Source organism: Emys orbicularis, chromosome 4, assembly GCF_028017835.1.
Source record: "Emys orbicularis isolate rEmyOrb1 chromosome 4, rEmyOrb1.hap1, whole genome shotgun sequence".
Classification (NCBI taxonomy): Eukaryota; Metazoa; Chordata; order Testudines; family Emydidae; genus Emys; species Emys orbicularis.
The window spans coordinates 117,204,918-117,224,024 of record NC_088686.1 but is presented as its reverse complement, the minus strand read 5'-3'; the positions used below and the strand labels follow the sequence as shown (position 1 = coordinate 117,224,024).

General features: G+C 45.8%; 1 protein-coding gene across 2 annotated transcripts in view; it reads right to left on the bottom strand.

Annotated features, from left to right (window-relative positions):
- Positions 1–1,306: 1,306 nt before the first annotated feature.
- CD81 (CD81 molecule) overlaps positions 1,307–19,107 on the bottom strand; it is a 99,252-nt gene continuing 81,451 nt past the window's right edge. For both annotated transcript variants that reach the window (XM_065402753.1, XM_065402750.1), the window contains 6 exons: positions 17,108–17,205; positions 10,144–10,218; positions 4,633–4,749; positions 3,616–3,717; positions 2,811–2,909; positions 1,307–1,369 (listed from right to left, as the gene is read on the bottom strand). In XM_065402753.1, coding sequence (XP_065258825.1) covers positions 1,307–1,369; positions 2,811–2,909; positions 3,616–3,717; positions 4,633–4,749; positions 10,144–10,218; positions 17,108–17,205 — 554 coding nt within the window. The remainder of the gene's footprint in view (positions 1,370–2,810; positions 2,910–3,615; positions 3,718–4,632; positions 4,750–10,143; positions 10,219–17,107; positions 17,206–19,107) is intronic.

The following is a 19,107-nucleotide window of genomic DNA, read 5'->3' as shown; positions in this document are numbered from 1 at the left end:
CCCAAAGTCATCCTGCATTTGTTTTGTGGAGGATTTTGAGTGTTCCGGATCTCAGCGCTTACCTACCCTCCCCCTTTTAATATATCCTTTATACAGAAGTATTAGTTCAAATTAGGAACTAACAAAACCAGACTGGACATCAAGCCCCTCCAGTCCCCATGTTACATGACTGGAAAGAAGTGTGCAGGAACATAAAGCAGGCTTATTTTTCAGTCATTTGTAGAATTTGGGGGGGAAATGGGGTAAGAATTCACTCCCAGGCTATGAACCTGAGAGACCGGTTCAGCCCAAAATGAATGGGTCAATTTGTTGTTTTGTTTTTAAATGAGTTACAAACCCCAGGGGAAAAAAGCAAAAAGTTAGAATATAAAATTCTAACTATTAAACTCTCATGTTTATTTAGCAACATAAATGTGTCTGATTGGAACAGGCCATCTCCTCCAGATCCCTCTGGGCTGCATCTCAGCTTGAAGGACTGTGTCCCCTGCTTCTCATTTCTACCAGGCTTTGCACACCAAGGCCTGGTCCACACTAACCCCCCACTTCGAACTAAGGTACGCAAATTCAGCTACGTTATTAACGTAGCTGAATTCGAAGTACCTTAGTTCGAACTTACCGCGAGACGCGGCAGGCAGGCTCCCCCGTCGATGCCGCGTACTCCTCTCGCCGAGCTGGAGTACCGGCGTCGACGGCGAGCACTTCCGGGATCGATTTATCATGTCTAGACAAGACGCGATAAATCAATCCCAGAAGATCGATTGCTTACGGCCGGACCAGGAAGTAAGTGTAGACCTGCCCCAAGTCAAACTTTCCTATAAGCAGCTAGGGAATGCCATGGAGTCAGGACCATGGGGAAAAGAGAGGAAAACAAAAAACCCTGCTTCAGTTTCCAGTTATAAACTTAAAACAAACAAAAAAAACAAGGCAAAGGTGTTCATTGTCCTCACAAGAGGCTGTAGCCTGCTGCTCTGTACCTCTGTGTTTCTGCACCATAAACATCATCACTGAAATAATGGGGAGGACAAAAAAAAAGGGGGGGGGGGGGTCAGAATCGCTGGTACAGTAGCTTTCCCTACCACACAAAACTGATGTGTAACTAACTCAGCCACAAGGTCATGGGAAAGTTTTACTTGTTTAAAAAAAAAGTAGTTTAAAGTAACAATGATAAGTACTGTATGGTAATATTGGAAGTATTTATATACATAGTTTTCTTTGTCTTTTGTTGAAATGTCTCCTGGTCACTTGGTGGCACTTGGGGTCCCTTTTGCGCGGTCATCTCCAACCTTCCCCCCCAACTCTCCACTTCTCAATACACAGTGCTATTCCTTATGCCACAGCACAGTATCATGCTCAGGATCATTTCGAAGATCTGTAAGGAGACAAAGCTACCAGTGAAATTCTTATTTGTAAGCCCTAATGACCTAAGACATCCCCATCCATTATCTTCTCCTGGCCAGAGCTTAAGGACACAGGGTTTGATTCCCTGGTCTGCAGTGCTAATCCAGGACCCCATCATCCTTCCTCCACTTCTGGCACAAGAGGAAGTGGGGGTCATGTCCTGGGCAGAGCCATGCTATACCTATCCTCCACTGACTGTAAGCTAGTTAGGCTCTCAGCTGCTCTAACTTCCTCCAGTGTTGGCTACAACAGGATCGAGGCACTGCAATTGGCTGTTTCCTGAGGTCACTCTACCTCCACTGTGTCTTAGCAGAGCCTGGACATTGTTGAGAATTCAGCTCATGATTTACAGTGCAAGAACAGGACAATGGCCCATCTAGTCCTGGTATATTGCCTCTGAAAGTAGCCAATGGATGCTTTGGAGGAAGGAGTAGAAATCTCATATGAACTAACTGAAGAAGTTCTGAAATGTACGGGGAAATAAAATTGCTTCCTCCAGCTGGGAGACCCGCTTGCACCTTGAAGAACAGGACAGAGAGCTCTTGTAACTTCATCTCAGCTAGAGTGGTTTTTAAAAATTCGTGTCTAATCCCCTTGTAAAATTTAAAATGCTATATACCTCAGTAATTTCCTGCAGCAGAGAGCACTACAGGTTAGTTGTATTTTGAGTAAAAACACTGCCTTAGGTTTCTAAAAGGGGCACCTGGCAAAATTAATAACCACCGCTTGTTCTGCTGTGGACCTCACGAGTTAGAACTCAGAGTAGAGCAGCCAGCCTGGAGACAGTTACTGTGGTATTCTTGGTTGCAGGACAGGGGGCAACAGAAGAGAGAGCACTGATGGGAATGAGAATTGGAATGGACAAGGAAAGGGGCGCTGTGCTCCTGGCTAGCTCTCTAGTCTACCTACACTGAGGTGGGAAGCGGAGTGCATCATGGGAAGGATGGAATTAAAATGGTTTTCAAAGGAGATGAGGTGGTGCAGCAGATGAAGTTATTTTGCCTTTACACTCCAGAGACTTGCCACTAAATATGGCTCTGGTTACAATTCTCCGAGTCTGGCGGCTCCCACCCTACTCTCTAGTGAGTCTCTGTCTGTGTCACGGAGCCAACACTCACCTCGGCACAGGTGGGATCTTTCAGGATTGCGGTACACTGGTACAGCTGCGGAAGGGCTTTCTTGACAAACAGGGCAGGAGAGGTCAGTTTTGTGGGGGGGCCCCAATAGGAGTTTCAGATCAGTATTAGCAGTAGAGCTGCATGGAGTAACACAGCCCATGCCGTGTTAGTGAGTCAGTGGTAGCCACATGCTTTCACGAGCACTAGATTTATAGTTTCACTTTAAAAATCCAGATGAAAGTCACAGAGTTTAAACCATAAACCCTGATGTGCTGCACCAATATTCACACTTACCATGATCACAGCCACCACAATGGCTGCAATACCAATCAGGTACAACTTCTCTGAGAACAGCTCATCAATTTTCTTATGACAATCCTGGGGTAGGCGACCCTAAGCAGAGGAGAACGCAGACAGCTTAGTCTCTCTTTCTCTCTCTAGCTGTGCACCAAGGCACATTTGTACAGGAAGAAGTGGAGTTCAATATTTCTACCATCCCTCCCCCTTCCCATGCAACTTCATGGCGTAATTTCCTGGGCCCAATGAAATCAATGGCAAAAATCCGATTGATTTCAGTAGGAATGAAAATTTCACCCCTTCGGTAGCTTCCAGCACCTTATTTCCTGCATTTTTGAAGAACAGCCAAGCTGGAGCCACCCCTAGCCCCTAACCGTAGCATGCAAGAGTAGCACCATACCGTGGACTGACTTTCTGTGGAGGATTTGTTTGGTACTGAATAGCCCATCCATTTCCAGTGGGGCTGTCAATGCTGAGGAGATGAGTTTCTTATCCTTACTCCTTTGCTATCCCCACTTACTCCCCCCGCCCCCACACCTTTGCCAGCTAGCAGAGAGGACTGGCTCCTGAGTGGATATTAAGACAGAAGATGGGTTGTTTAATTCTGATGCATTGCTTTCTTCCCCTTCTTGATCGGAGGGTGACGGAGAAGTCAACTCCAATTCAAGAATTGGGACTGAGCAACCCCTGTTGCCCTACCAGGGCAAGGGCGAGTTTCCAGGGTGTGTCAAGGTTGTAGTAGGGCTCCATGGACTTGCTCCCTCACCCAACATTGTATGGTAGAAACAGCAGCCATCCCTACCTGGACAAGAGTTTCCAAGAAGCTTTTTTCCTTTGGACAGAGATCACTCTGGATGAGCGAGGTGCCTATGGCTATCATGCTGTTTGCACCGCAGCAATCCAGCTATATGTGGAGAGAACACAGGGTTAGCAGGTATCAGCTTGGCTCATATGGAGAGTAGCAAACCTCCAAATTCAAGTTCTGATTTCTATGTAGTGCAGTGGCTGGATAGGATAATCCTACCAGATGTGTATTCCTGGCCCCTGGAGATCCCAGAAGATCTAGCTAGAGCCAGAGGAAATGTTGGACGAATTAATCTGAGCTGAGCTCCTCTTCCATTGGATTCTATTTAATGGAGGCATGGGATAGTTTCAGGGTAAACAAAAGGGCTTTTATTTAAACTCGGACATGACTTAATGGGCTCCATGTTAGACAGAATACTATGTGGGCACCTCCGTCATCCTACCCATCTCAGGTAGCTATACAACATGCCTAAACATCCAGGACAAAATATTAAGATCAGGATGTAATTTAGTCTCCAGTGGGCCCTGTTCTTGCCATCTCTTGGTTCAAATACTCAGACCTGGCATCTCCCTGTCACCATTCCTTCAGCTCTTCACTGTCTGTTATTTGACAAGCCTTCTGAAAAGAGGTGTTTTTGCACCAAGCTCAGACAACAGCTAGGCTTGAGCTAACTCAGACCTTCACAGCAAAGACCCTGTGCTGAGAAAGCCGGATACCAGCTCCTGATCATGTCAATGCCTTTGCTACACGGAGTCCAAGACACCAGCTGTTGAACCTCACTGCCTCTTCCTTCACAGGTGGAGCAGTTTATGCATAACAATGCTTATTCCTGACCACTTCTGTAAAGTCCCACAAACTGAAGGAGGGCTCATCACACATGGGTTGGTCAGATTACTCCAAGGTGCATCTCTCTTGTGGATACCTGGGGACCTTTTATTTGGAGATAGTACTGCAACTGGGTAGATTATTGTATGCCCTATGAAGAGCCCCCCATAGCTATCCAAGGCACCTTACCGTTTCGTGGAAGGTCTTCACCACAGTTTTCGCATTAGTTGCATCAGAATCTGACGGGTCTTGTTGCAACGCTTGTTGCAATGCTTGGTCGTAGAACTGCTTCACGTCTTTGGCAACCTAAAGAGGGAGAGCAAGAAAATCCCTCTTACAGCCACAGAAAATAAATCTAAACAGATCCTTCCAACTGCCGTGCAAGGCAGCGACAAAGTGGTACAGATGCCAGGCAGCCCAGCTAATCACAAGTCACTGTCAGTGTCATTCCCAGATGAGTAAGAAGAGCTGGGCTGTATTTGTGACAATTATGGCAATATCCTATAATATCCTGGATAAACCTTACTGACCTAACAAACTTAATTCAAATACGCTTGGAGTTCATTATATTAAAAATGTGGGGGATCGTATGGAACGTCTTTAGAATCATAGGACTGGAAGGGACCTCAAGAGTCCGCTGCACTCCAGTCCCCTGCATCTAGAGTCTAGACCATCCCTGACCGGTATTTGTATAACCTGCTCTTAAACATCTCCAATGACGGGGATTCCACAGCTTCCCTAGGCAATTTATTCGAGTGCTTAACCACACTGACAGTTAGGAAGTTTTTCCTAATGTCCAACCTAAACCTCCCTAGTTGCAATTTAAGCCCATTGCTTCTCATTCTATCCTCAGAGGTTAAGAAAAACAATTTTTCTCCGGCTTCCTTGTAACAGCCGTTTATGTACTTGAAAACTGTTATGTCCTCTCTCAGTCTTCTCTTTTCCAGACTAAACAAACCCATTTTTTTCAATCTTCCCTCATAGGTCGTTTTCTAGACCTTTCATAATTTTTGTCGCTCTTCTCTAGACTCTCTCCAATTTGTCCACATCCTTCCTGAAATGTGGCACCCAGAACTGGACACAATACTCCAGTTCAGTAGTTCCCAAATTTCAACAACCTGTGAATCCCTTTCACTAAAATGTCAGGTCTCGCGAACCCCCTCCTAAAAATAAATATTTCCAGGGATTTTCTCCTTTACCGGTGTATAAATTATAAAAGCAGTGATCTTGGAAATATAAAATTTGTTATGACATGCTTATTGCACAGTATTTATTATTAATTATTATTTATCATGACAGTATCTTTATTACATTATGAAAACGGCAACATTCTTCCAAGATATCACTTTTGTAGCTTGTATCACTTTGAATAAGCCTGTTATAATACAAGGCTTCTATGTTTCATCCAGGAGTATCAGATGTGAAAGAGCATGAAGGTATTTAAGAAGCCAACTCAAAGGAGTTCCTCCTACACAAGCATTCAGGTCTTGAGCAGTCCAGGCAAACAATGCATGTTACAACAAAGCTTAAACTTGTTCTTCATAATAATTTTAAAAACAATACTAGCTGCCTATTTAATTTTAAAAACAGCAAAAACTATCCATCTCCCTTTCCATTTCTTATAAGGAGTCTTGAAGTTTCAATCTCTTCAGTGTGATAGATCTGCTTGCTTTGATCTGCTTAGCTCTTGGAAGTCCAGGGGCCTGTGCTGCCCAGGGTCCCTAGGGACAGCTCTGTCTGCCATTGGGAAATTTTTTCCCAAGAACCCCCTGTAACATTTTGCGAACCCCCCGGGGTTCATGAACCCCAGTTTGGGAACCACTGCTCCAGTTGAGGCCTAATCAGCACAGAGTGGAGCAGAAGAATTACTTCTAGCAGGAAGACAAGATTAATGCAATTTCTAGGAGATATTAGGAACTTCAAAGGACTTTCTAGAACAATATATGTAAAGTGGATTTCCTAGGAAATACTCGGGGGTGAGAGAAATGCAAATGACCCAGTCTGAATCCATTCTTTTGAAGCTACCCCTTGAGTAGAGATACCTATTGTCTGAATACCTGCTCCTGAATACTCCAGTTCAAAGACCTCCAAACCATATAAAAGGATGGACACTTTCATGAGTGTTCTCATTCTGAGCAAAGAGTGTGATGAACTTGAAACCACAAAGCAGGGGAGGTGTTTTAAAGGATTAGTCCTGCCAGAGACCATGTTGGAGGGGGTGATCTCTGGTAAGCTTATTAGCATGCATGCAGGTACTTTTATTGCTTTTAATATTTTTGCTGCAATGCTTTTACCTTAAGAATAAAATATGCTTGTTTAGAAGAACTGTGTGGTAGCTTAACTGTGGACAGTTACACTTGGTCTCTGAAGAGAAAGCAAGCAGACTTATTTAGGCCGACTATGTTTATTTATAGAGGTAAGTGGTAGGGACCACTTCCCCTCAGCCTCACAGAGCTCAAAGTACTTCAAGCTACTGAATGTTTGAAGGGCAAAAAGTATAAGCATTCATTACACACTGCCTTTCAGCCAATGATATCCAAGTATTCTACAAATGCTCTCTCTATACCAGAGGCGGATTACGGTTTTGTGGTCCCTGGGCCAGAGCAATTGGGGGGCCTCTCCCCACCTCTTCCGTCTGTCCACCCCCTCCCCGCCCAGTGATCCTACCAGGGAGTGGGGTCGGGACATGAGGGCTTTCCTCAGCAAAAACACTGGGCGGGCGGAGCAGGTCGGGGCGTGCCCATTTTTCCGGGGCTACCCCAATTGGCCAGGACCCTTGGGCATGCACTCCATTGGCCCCATGGCTAATCTGCCACTGCTCTATACACAGACTGATGTTTTCAAAGCTGCCTAAGGGGTATGGACGTTATAGCTAATAGACACTGGGTGCCCAAATCTGCTAGGTGGCTTTGAAAAACTTCCACCATATTGTATAAATCACCTATTTGCCCACTAAAATGCAGCCACCTCTGGGGAAGAACGTGGCAGCAATCAACAGTGCAAAGCAATGCTATGCGGTGCCAGAGGTACATGGGGAAGCTTGCACAGGTGTTGCCTGCACTGTACATTAATAGAAGACCTCAGGATCCAGGGAGGTTGGCCTGGCGCCTTTCACAAGCGCCAAAACTCACTTTAAACAAAATATTCCCCCTTGCAAGAAAAGCAGTTTTTCCTGAACAGGAAGAGGGAGGGAAGAGGAGCAGAGGGAAAAGGTTAGACAGCAGAAACAAGAGGGGACAGAGTTCTTAAACTAAATCTGCAGCAGCCCAGCCCTCACAGTACTGAAAGGGGTGGCCAAATCACAGAAACCCCAGATTTGATTTTATTAGTTGCCCTTTTGCCCCCTCCCTTCTGCCCAATGTATTGGATTTGAGTATGACATCATCAGGCCAAGTCATTCACTAGTAGAGTCAGGGGAAAATTAACACCCCCCCTCCCCCAAATGGCATTCTAAGCCATCTCAGCCAAATCAGAAATCAAGGAGTGCCTCCGATGTCATAATGAAGTAGGCGTGGGATGCCGGTTTTATTACCGGATCTTCCCCAAGGTGATGTCATTAAGGGTTGTAAGATGAGGCAAAATCAGCAATTCCATTTATTCAGCACCATCTGGACTTGACTGGTGGACAAATGCTGCTAATAACATTTCCTCTCACTGAACATGGTTCAGTACTCCAGTGTGCTCCAATGCCACGGGCACCAGTTAATGCAAGTGACTTTTAGTCAGAGCCATTCAGCAAAGAGGTTTACAGAGAGTAGCCTCTTCTTTGATCAGAACGCCCCCATCAGCCCCAGCTCCCCCCATGTTAGTTAGGGGGTGCATCAGCAGGGTGGATGGAGGGGAGGGAAGAGGGTAGAAACAGACTGTCAGCATTATTAGTCAAGGTCCCCAGCCACTACACCCCTGAGGGCAGGGAGAACAGACACAAAAAGCGATCAAGAGCCTGAATTACCCCCATTCATATTCAAATATTAAATTACATCACACGTTGCAGACACCACTGCTCTCATCAGGTTGACAAATCCTGTCCTCTTTTAGGGTTTTATACTGCCGCCCATCCCCTTGGTATCGGAGCGTCTTCCACATAAAAATCGATAGCAAATTCCTAACTGGACTTTATTCTTTTTGTCACCTCTTGGCCTCTCACCAACAATACCCAGACAAAGTAACATTTACATAGCCCACAACCATCCTGAAAGGGTTCATATCCTTAGCCACAGAGTTTTTTTCTAATGAAGTAATGCTTCTCTCCTATGAATCATTGGTTGAATGTTTCCATCCACAGCCGAGTGAGTGAGGTCTCTCAAATGGATCTCAAATGGAACTGACAACCACCTGCTTGTGTAGTTTAATTAAAGTTCTTAATAAAGCAATTGACTTTCCAACTCTCACCCCCATCCCATCTGATGCTAACTGTTTCTCCAAGCACAGTAAATCCCTACTCTTCTTGAACCCCCCGATGTTGAAGTGACTAGAATATTAATGTCCAATTCCCGCCTCACTGCAGGATTGCCAAAGTTCTCACGCAGAGACAGTCGATCCTTGGAGCATGCGTGCATGTTACACCAGTTTCTGAGGAGTGCTGTGCCAGAAGAAAGGTAGGGGCAAGTCCGGACTCAAAAGGTGCAGCCAGCCCAATCCTACCGCCCCTCTTTAGGGAACGCTACTCTGGTCCCTGATGAGAGAGCTTCCCTCCAGCATATCTCAATCCAGAAGACAGGGCATATTGCAGTGCAGGGCTGAAGACAGGGAGGAATCAACATGGAGACCCAAGTGACATTATGTAGAGAAGTGACCTGGTGCCTGGTAGGTGGGTATCAGCACAAGGCAGCTGCTGTGTGTGTCTTCAAGGAGGGGCGGGGGAAGAGAGCAGAAAGGGAAGTGGTGCTTCTGTGGGGAGGCGAAAAGAAAGTTTACTCAGGTCATGTCCTTCATTTCAGGCTCCTCAGAACACACATACTCATCCTGAAGCTCCAAGGGTTAGACATTGAATACTGAGATTTCAGGCTGAAAAGTCCACATAGGCTTGGCAGGGAGTAGGTCCATCATTCCCACCTCATGTGTGAGTGACCAGTACACAGTGCCTGGCCTGTATACGGTCTCTATATCTTGTGCATGCACGGAATCTAAGGCAGTAGCAATCTGCTCCTGGCATGATGAAAATTCACAGCATGTACACTGCACTTTCGAGGAACAGTAATTTGCAAGAGATCCCTTCTTACAATGTAACCTGGTCCCTGAGCAAGAATACCCACTGGGGTTTGGTGCTGTGAGAGTCCAGAGATTCCCTTTGTGCTATGCAGCCAGGTTTGCTCTATTTCCCCCCCCCCCCAGCATATATCTATGCACACCCACATTACACTCCAAAACACTATGCAAGGGTCCACTAGTGTTATTTGTATTGCAGTAGCACCTAGAGAATCAAGCGGAGATCAGGGCCCCATTCTTCTAGGCACTGTACATTGGGGGGGGTGGGGGGGGGGAGGAAGGGGGAGTGAGGCACAGAAAGGTTAAGTGACTTACCCAAGATCACATAGTGAGTCTGTGGTAGAACCAGGAACTGAACCCGTATCTCCTGAGTCTCAGTCTGATGCCTCAAGCACAAGAGGATCTTTCCACCAGCTGGGACCGAACCATAGCAGACTCTTGCACAACCGCATGATCGCATAGGAACAAGGGTTTCAGAGATATTTTTCTTACCAGGTCTTTATTGACGAATCCCCAGATTCCAGCAGCCACTTCACAAGCAAACAGGATCACCAGGCAAGTGAAGAACTGTGAAGACAGATTAAGAGAGGAACATTAAGAGGCTTGACTACAGGGCAGAGAAAGGGGCTTTGGGAAGGGCAGCTCACAGTTCCACTTGATGAAGAATGGGGCAGAATTGTTCCACCAGGGAAAAAATATGGTTCAACTGATAGGGATAGCAACATGGCTTCAATGGCTCAAGGATTCTGTGGCAAAAACATTCTACATGCATGGTACCGGGAGAGACCCTTGAGCAATTCCACTCTGGGAACCATTCAGGCTGGTTTGGGTTGGGGAGAGATTATCAGAGACCTGTTCGTCAATCAGAACAAGAGAAGGGGGGCTCTATGGGAAAAAAAAGAATCTTCCTGGGCTTACAGGGCACGTTGTGCGAGCTTCCTGCTTTGACACAAGCCATTCTAGCTTTGCCAGCGTGGGGATAACAGCATGTACTAGCCGCTGAGGAGCAGCAGTGCGTCAGGCTGTGATTTATGGAGGTTTCTCTTGGTAGCTGCAGCCCTGCAAAGCTACTGCAGTTTTTTGCATAAATATCAACACACATGTTTCTCACAGCCTCACCCGATTAGCACTTAACCCGAATACTCCACTCCTGCCAAGCCAGAACCTCCCTCTACAAGATTAATAGATTCCAATGCCAGAAGGGACCCACTGTGATCATCTAGTCCAGGCCCGCACAACTCATAAAGCGGCGAGGGCCATATTACTCCAAAGAAAACAGCTGAGGGCCGAAACCCCCCGGCCCCACCGAAACACCCCCCCCCAGCGCTGCCCAGCCCCCCCGAAACACAGCCCCCACCTCCAACTCGCCGCTTGCCCCCCCCCCAAATATAAAGCCTCATTCAAAGACCCAGGGGTCACTATATTACTGCACACAGCAGTCAATCAATGCAGTTGTAGATAAATCTCTGCATTATGCATTTTTGTATAACTTTTATATGACTTTGTATTGAACCTTGGTAATATGTTATAGCGGGCCCCTAAGGTAGTATAATTAAGGTAAAAGAAAAATGTCTTTTTGCTAGAAGTAGAATAAGATCTTCCCCCCACTTTGTAATCAATTGCCCTGTTGAATGAATGAGGTGTGAATGAGGAAGGCAGACACCTCCAAGACAGCTGCAACCCTTGGAGAGGGGCTGGGAGCCAGACCAAGGACAATCAAACTGGTCAGGTGGGCTGACTAGAGAAGAGCAGACATACTGAGGGCCTCGGGGGTTAGAAGCAAGCACCTTCCTTTGGGAACGCCCTCTTTGCAGCATTGGGACAACCCCCAGCCCAGAGAAAAGCAGCAAAAAGGACCAATTTTTATGAGATACAAGATCAGTAGAACAGGTCAGCCACCAACTCGCCGCTTGCCTCCTCACCCCCCCCCCCCCAGTATAAAGCCCCCCCGCCACTGCCCGCCCGCTCTCCCCGGCTCGCCTACTCACCCCCCGCCGCCCGTTCGCTTCCTCAGCCCTCCCTCCCCCGCCGCCGGCTCACCTGCCCCCCCGCCACTGCCCGCCCACTCAGATTGTGATCCCCCCACCCCCACCCCCTGCTTGCCTACTCACCCCCCCTCCCCCGCCGCCGGCTCACCCGCCCGTCCGCCACCAGCTCACCTGCCTGCCCGCCGCTGGCCTCTTACCTTCTGCCGCTGCCCCCGCCCCCTGCTGCTGGCTCACCCTCACTCCCCAGCCTACCACTGGCCTCTTCACCACCCTGCCCACCCGCCGGCCGGCCGTTGGCTTGCTCCACCCCGCCGCTTGCCTACTCACCCTCCGCGGGCTGCACAGACTAGATTCTAGTCTGACCTGCACAACACAGCCCTTAGAACTTCCCCAAAATAATTCCTAGAACACGTCTTTTAGAAAGACATCCAGACTTGATTTAAAAATTGCCCGTGGTGGAGAATCCACCCTGACCCTCGGTAAACGTATGACTTATTTCCAGTCTGAATTTCGTCTCACTTCAAGTTCCAGCCATTGAATCATGTTGTACCTTTCTGTGTCTGACTGAAGAGCCCATTATCAAAGATTTGTTTCCCATGCAGGTATTTAGAGACTGTAATCAAGTCACCCTTTAACCTTCTCTTTGTTAAGATAAATAGTGATAGATTAGGCTCCTGGAGCCTAAAGGCACGTTTTCTAATCCTTTAATCATTCTCATGGCTCTTCTCTGAGCTCTCTCCAATTTAGCAACATCCTTCTTCAATTTTTGACAATAGAACTGGACACAATATTCCAGCAGCGGTTGCACCAGTGCCAAACACAGACATAAAAACCCATCTACTCCGACTCGAGATTCCTCTGTTTATGCATTCAAAGATCGTATAAGCCCTTTTGAGCATAATGTCTCCCTGGTGACTCCTGTTCCACCACCGCGAGGGACAGACCTTTGGGTTTCCAGGAGAACTTGAGGATTAATTTTCTATTCTGGCTTTGGGAGACTAATGAAAGAAGAAAGAGAAGCTAAATCACACTGGTCCAAGTCAAGTGCCATCTAAGTGTTCCTACTCCATTCCTGTGGGGCTAGCATGGCGTGGAGAGTCCTCTGAGCATTTCCCAAAGCCAGTGCTGCTACACCATTCCCTAGACCAACTCGCTGCTGGGAAAGGCTGATGTCCTAGTTGTCTGGCAGCCAACTTCTTGAAAGCTGAAAGGGAAGAGGTGGATGTGCAGATGAAAGAATACATCATAAAAAAGGGAGCACCATATTATTGGCAATTGGGATTTCTTTCCCAGTTTCACTCACTCACACACATGCACAATGATCCTAGGCGGTCAGGAAAAAGGAGTTTTTAAACTGTACTTGTAACAAAATTATTCTGTTTTTGTGGCCTCTGATCTGGAATGTCAGAGCCTAGACTCCAACATGTAAAACGAAAGGGATTACAAGCAGTAGAAGTGGCGCTCTTGACAAGAGAAAACTTTAGGCATTTGTAGCCAGTGACTGCGGTTTCAATTGTAACTTAATCCAAACAACTGGGGCAAGGCTGCTGTAATTCCCAGACTGGACACTAGGTTTCACTCTTGCAGTTGGTATCCTCTGGTGAGAAAAAGGTGTTTATTTACATGTCTTTGGAAAGCTGCACTTTTAATCATTTTTGCAAGTCAGTTATGAAACTCTTCCTATATAAAGGTAATGTTCTGAGATACCTCCTCCAGATTCCTGACCAGGCACTTGGTACTTCCAAAGGCGCTTCCTCCCACAGAGAACCCAGGCCAGATTTCACACAGAGCCTAGTGCAAGCAGGAGCAGGATTTAGGGAGTTTGGTCAGTGCTGCGTGACGACTCATACTGAAAACATGAGCAAAAAAGCTCCATTCAGGCACATGCTATCAAGGCTCAGTGCCTTGACTTAAAGTGCTCCCCAGTAATATGGAATTCACAGAGTCTATTCCTTACCCTTTTCCAGAACCGAGAGCCTTACTACATTTTCCCTTATAGCAAAAGCCACATTCCCAGGGTCCAGCTAGAAAGCTTGCCCTTCCATTAACAGGAGCCCCTGAAATCTTTTGAAGGTCACAGGACTGCAAAACAAGGAGTGATTTATTTCTTGCCGTCCAAAAAGCGATCCAGCATCCCTAGAAGCAAAGCTCACGATGCATATGGTGTGCGCATTTAGTACCAACACCTTCTCTTTGTGTTATTCTCTTCCTGAGTCTCCACTGATATAGTCATTTCCTTATGCATCTTCCTACGCTCCCCAAAGTTACATTCGTGGAGATGGCAGCAGCACAGAACTTTCAAGGTGTGCTAGGGGAGGAAAACCTTCCTCCTACCAGCCACATAGTGAGAATAGCGTTTGTGGCATTAGAACGTATTCTCAATAGATCACTTCCATGTTCCTAGTCTTTAGCGCCTCTGTCTCCAATCTGGCTTTTGCGGACAATTTAAATGCCATTGACTGCCTTGAATTACTCCTGTGTGATGAACATTTTCCTATGAACACCCATTATCCTCAGCCACACGGGGAGCGAGGTCACAGAGGGGAAATAAATACCTGGTGGGTTAAAACACTTTGCCTTGAAAGCTCCATGCCTCAGTGCACAGTAGCATCAGTTTCCTCATGTAACCACAGCTTATCAGGTGTCATTCACAAGGTGCCTCCAGCCTTCCCTTGGCAAGCAAAAGTGGGAGGGAGGGAGGGATGCAGTCAGCACTGCTAATCTCAGCCGTAGCAGTCAGTTTCACTATGAGGTCTCACATATATTCTGTCATCTGCCCATTAAATCTCCTTCCAGACTTCAAAGGGAGGCAGGGTATTCAATTACTGTAGTTCCCTGGTTTTACAAGAATTTGCTGACAGAAAGTCTATAACCTGGTATTTCCAAGGTCCTCAGGATCTCACTCAGACAACCCCTGCCATATTTGCCACTTGGTTCCTCTCACCTTCGATTGTTATTAGTAATTATATCTAGCTCTTAGATAGCACTTTTCATGAGGAGAGCTCAAAACGTTCTACAAAGGAGATCAGGATCATCATCACCCTTTTATAAATGGGAAACTGAGGCACAGGGAACAGAAATGACTTGCCTAAGATCACCCATCAGGCTGGTGGCGGGAAACCTGAGTTCTATTCCTGGATCTGAGTCCCAATGGGGTGCTCAATCCCCTAACTGGAGAGGGCTGTGAAACATTTTCCCTTGGAAAGCCAAGCAGACTGGAGTCTAGTCTAAGATTACAACCCAGCCTAGGACTAATTTTAAACAAATAAACTCCCCCACAAGTAGAGGCTTTTGGGGTGCTGTGTTTTCTTTAAGGACATACACAAAGAGATGGCAGCAGGAAGCTGGCTCATAAGGATAGATTTCTTTCCCAGAATACACAGGATGTACCATTGCAATGTGTCTTAATTACAGGCAGTCCATGAACACACTGGAGCGCTGGAACTTCTCCAGCCAGAGTCCTTTACAGCACTGGGATTCAATGCATACATGAACTTCCACCCAAAGCTCAGACCAAAACTTTCAAGAGTCAAAGAAAGTTCAGAAATCGATAATTCCCTCATTCACCTCTTATTTTTCAAACTTTTATGGCTCTGTAGTTCTGGATTTTGAAAGTACCAAAACGTCACAAGAACAAGCTGGAAATATCATGGAATAGTCTATTTTGAAAACTCAGGAAGCTGGACATATGATTAATCCAGACTTACTTCCCACTCTGAACACTAAGATTGGCTAACATTCCCTCTCTTTACAAGCAGCACAATCATCTTCACTCTCCAATGGTTTAGTTTACCAGGGCTCCATTATGCAGGTTCCCCTGTTGATAGATATATACTGGCCCGTATAAACGGAGGAACTGGCAACTGTTTACCACATATCTAAAGCACCTAGCCCAGTTTTAGGTGCTGAGTAGTCCCTACTGGAATTCCATGGTTAATAGAGAGGAAGAGATATGGTGGAGGTCAAGGTTACAACAGCATTGTGTGGGCTTGGAGTTTGTGCAAATGTTAATAGGACAGAACCTGCCCAGAATCCTGAACTGTTGGATCACGCTGATAATGCTTGCTTGCTTGAATAACAAATTTCCCAGCATTTACCACAAAGGCCTCACTGTGGTGCTCTAGGAAGCTTTAGCCAAACACCTACTCAGGGCCACAGCACAGCCAGTTAACCTTTAAGGAACTGGGTTATCCACTTGAGGCAGAAACTGATTTCCAGGGTTTGGGCGGTTTGTAGGGGACACTAGGTAAGAAAGAAGTGGGGGGGTCTCTGTGGCTGCTTGGAGGCATTGTGTTCAGAGTGGGACAAATAAATGCAGCGAGTCCCAACTGGCCTCATTTCCCTGTGACTGCTGGAATGAATATCAGTGTGTCCTGCTTCCTACACCCTCCCATCCTACTGGTGGCTCCTGCCCCCTTCCTGAGACCAGGAATCAGCAAGATGCTGGTGACGTTCATTAGCAGCACAAAGTTTCTGACAGTCCAGAACTGCACAGTGCAAACTCCAGAGCTGGCTGGAAAGCAAGGGAGACTGCTCCTCTTCTGACACTCACAGGGAATCTCACTTCCAAAAGAGCAGGGGGCGGTAGAGAAAGAGTGGTACCCAGGGAGACTACACTCATCCTCCGAGAACACTGAAGCTATTTATACCTTTAGTCCAGGGGTCTCAAACTCAATTTACCTTAAGGCCAGTGCCAGTCCTCAAATCCTCCCAGCGGGCCAATGTCACTGAACATGGTGTTCAGCGAAGAAAATGTTTATATTGTATTTTTTATTTCAAATTTCTTAGAAATAATAAAACTGTTTATACAATTCTTCACCTGTCAGAGTTTTTAGTGTTTGCCAGACACCTGACAACACTTCAGTTCTGTCAGTTTGTTGATGTTTGGCTTCAGTGACTGAGCAGTTGAAACCTTCAGGATTGCAGCAAGGTGTTCATCAGATAGTTGTGTTCGGTATTTTGACTTGTTTATATTCATTGTGGAAAAAAGTGACCCTGCCTCCATGGCTGACTCTGCCCGGCAACTAATGATGCTGCCTCCATGGCTGACTCTGCCTGGCGACTAGTGAGGATCTCTCTTTTCCTCTCCCCCAGCCAATGAGAGCTGCAGGGGCGAGGGGGGGGGAGGCGGCACCTGCAGCTGGCAGCGTGTCTGCATGCGTCTCTCCTCCGCGGGATGCAGTGGGGAGGTTCTCGGGCCGCAGATGGCCCGTGGGCCGGGAGTTTGAGATCCCTGCTTTAGTCAGTGTCCGAAAGATTAGCTCCCATCATCATCATAGGCTATTAAAGATGGGAGAGAGCTAGTCTTATCCAGTGGCCAATGTAACATTCTTCCCCTACATGCTGCTCTCCAGTACTCCATTCAGTCCAGTTTTAAACGACTCCCACTACTTCCCGCAAACAAAATTTTAGATCTGTTAAGAGATCTGCCTGATACCATGTAGTGTTCAAGCATTTGTGTCTCTTACCGTTCCCAGAAGGCACTGGGACTCCTGGATAGCACCGTAGCATCCCAGGAACCCCACAAACATCATCACTGCACCAACAGCAATCAGGATGTAGATCCCTGCAAAAGGAGAGAGACACGGGTAGGGCAAACATGTTAGTGAAGAGTCTTCACCAGAAACATTCTAGCATTTAACTAGATATTAGCACTCTGAAAAACTAATTACAAGTTTGGATAACTATGGCCCAGGAGAAGCATAGCAGGAGGTGCTGCAAGTCAAGATTGTGCTATATGAGCAGAGACGTGTAGAGAAAGTACTATAGCTGGGGCGCCATTCACTCTTATGAATACTTTACTTTAAAAACAAAACAAAACAAAACACCATACTAAAATTCAACAGACATAATAAAAATATAATAGAACATAAATGTTAGCAACTGCTAGTTAAGGTTGAGTTCCAATATCTGCTTCAAGCCACTCCTAATACCCATCCTTTACAAAAATTAAGAAGTTGCATATTATTGCCTCAGACAGATTTCTTTTTCAGATGAAAATGCCCATAGCTGATCTCTCAGTTTGAGCCAATGTCTATTTGATCATTTGAGTGTGAAAATGAAGCGTGTGTGAACACACACCTCAGAATCCAAAAGTGCCTGAAGCTAGTAATTTCAAACTGGTTTTATTTAAATAAATAAATCAATCAATCTAAGATTGAAGAAGCCCATGATCTCTGTAAGCACCTCAAGCCAAGTCAGTCTTTATTTAAAAAAAGGAAAAGAAAAGAAAATTCAAAGTCAGTGAAATCAAAGGCAAAACATGCAAACAAAATCAAACAAGCAAACAGTTACCCCTCCAAATAACAAGGCAGTGCAATGCTGAGGTTGGGAACTCGAGCACTCAAAAGTAACAAGATTTTAGAAGCGAAGGTAGCTCCCACAATGTAGTGGTTTAGATTCCTTTTATCCTTGTAAACCTTAAAATGTATTGTTTGGTTTTAAGAGTGGGTTTTTCAGAAGTGCACATCATTGGCTTAGCTCTGTTCCTACTAAAAAGTCTACCATTGACTTCAATGGGAGTAACATTAGGTCAGTGTGGAACACTTTGGAAAAATCCAACCCTCGGTGCAGTATTTGTTTATTTCACTTTGGATTTTTGAGAACAAAAGAGGTGGATATCCCAAGCTCTAGGTACCCTAAGACGTTACTTAAATGAATCAGCAGCAACTATGCAATATAGAGCAGTAACTAAACTATGCTTCAGTAAGTCATGTGGTTCAGTAAAACTCAGCCACCAGCATGGCTTTGTCAAGAACAAGTCATCCCACACCAACTTAATTTCCTTCTTTGACAGGGTTACTGGCCTAGTGGATAGTGGGGAAGCAATACACATGATACATCTTGATTTTAGTAATGCTTTTGAGATAGTCCCACAGGACATTCTCAAACTAGGAAAAATGGTGTCTAAATGAAATTACTATAAAGGTGGATGCACAACTGGTTGAAAATCCTACTCAAAGAGTAGTTATCAATGATTCACTGGGAGGATGTACCTAGTGGGGACTCTCAGAGGTCTGTCCTGGTCTGGTACTATTAAATATTTTAATTAATGACTTGGATAATGGAGTGGAGAGTATGCTTATAAAATCTGCTGATTGTACCAATCTGGGAGGGCTTGCAAGCACTTTGGAGGAAATGATTAGAATTAAAACAACCTTGAGAAATACAGAGAATTGGTCTGAAATCAACAAGATGAAATTAAATAAAGACCAATGCAAAATACTTCATTTAGGAAGGAAAAAAAAATCAAATGCACACCTATAAAATAGGGAATAACTGTCTAGGCGGTAGTACAGCTGAAAAGGATCTGGGGGTTACAGTGGATCACAAACTAAATGAATCCACAATGTGATGCAGTTGCAAAAAATGCTTATATTCTGGGGTATATTAACAGGAATGTCATATGTAAGACACAGGAGACAATTGTCCTGCTTTATTCAGCATTGGTGAGGCCTCAGCTGGAGCA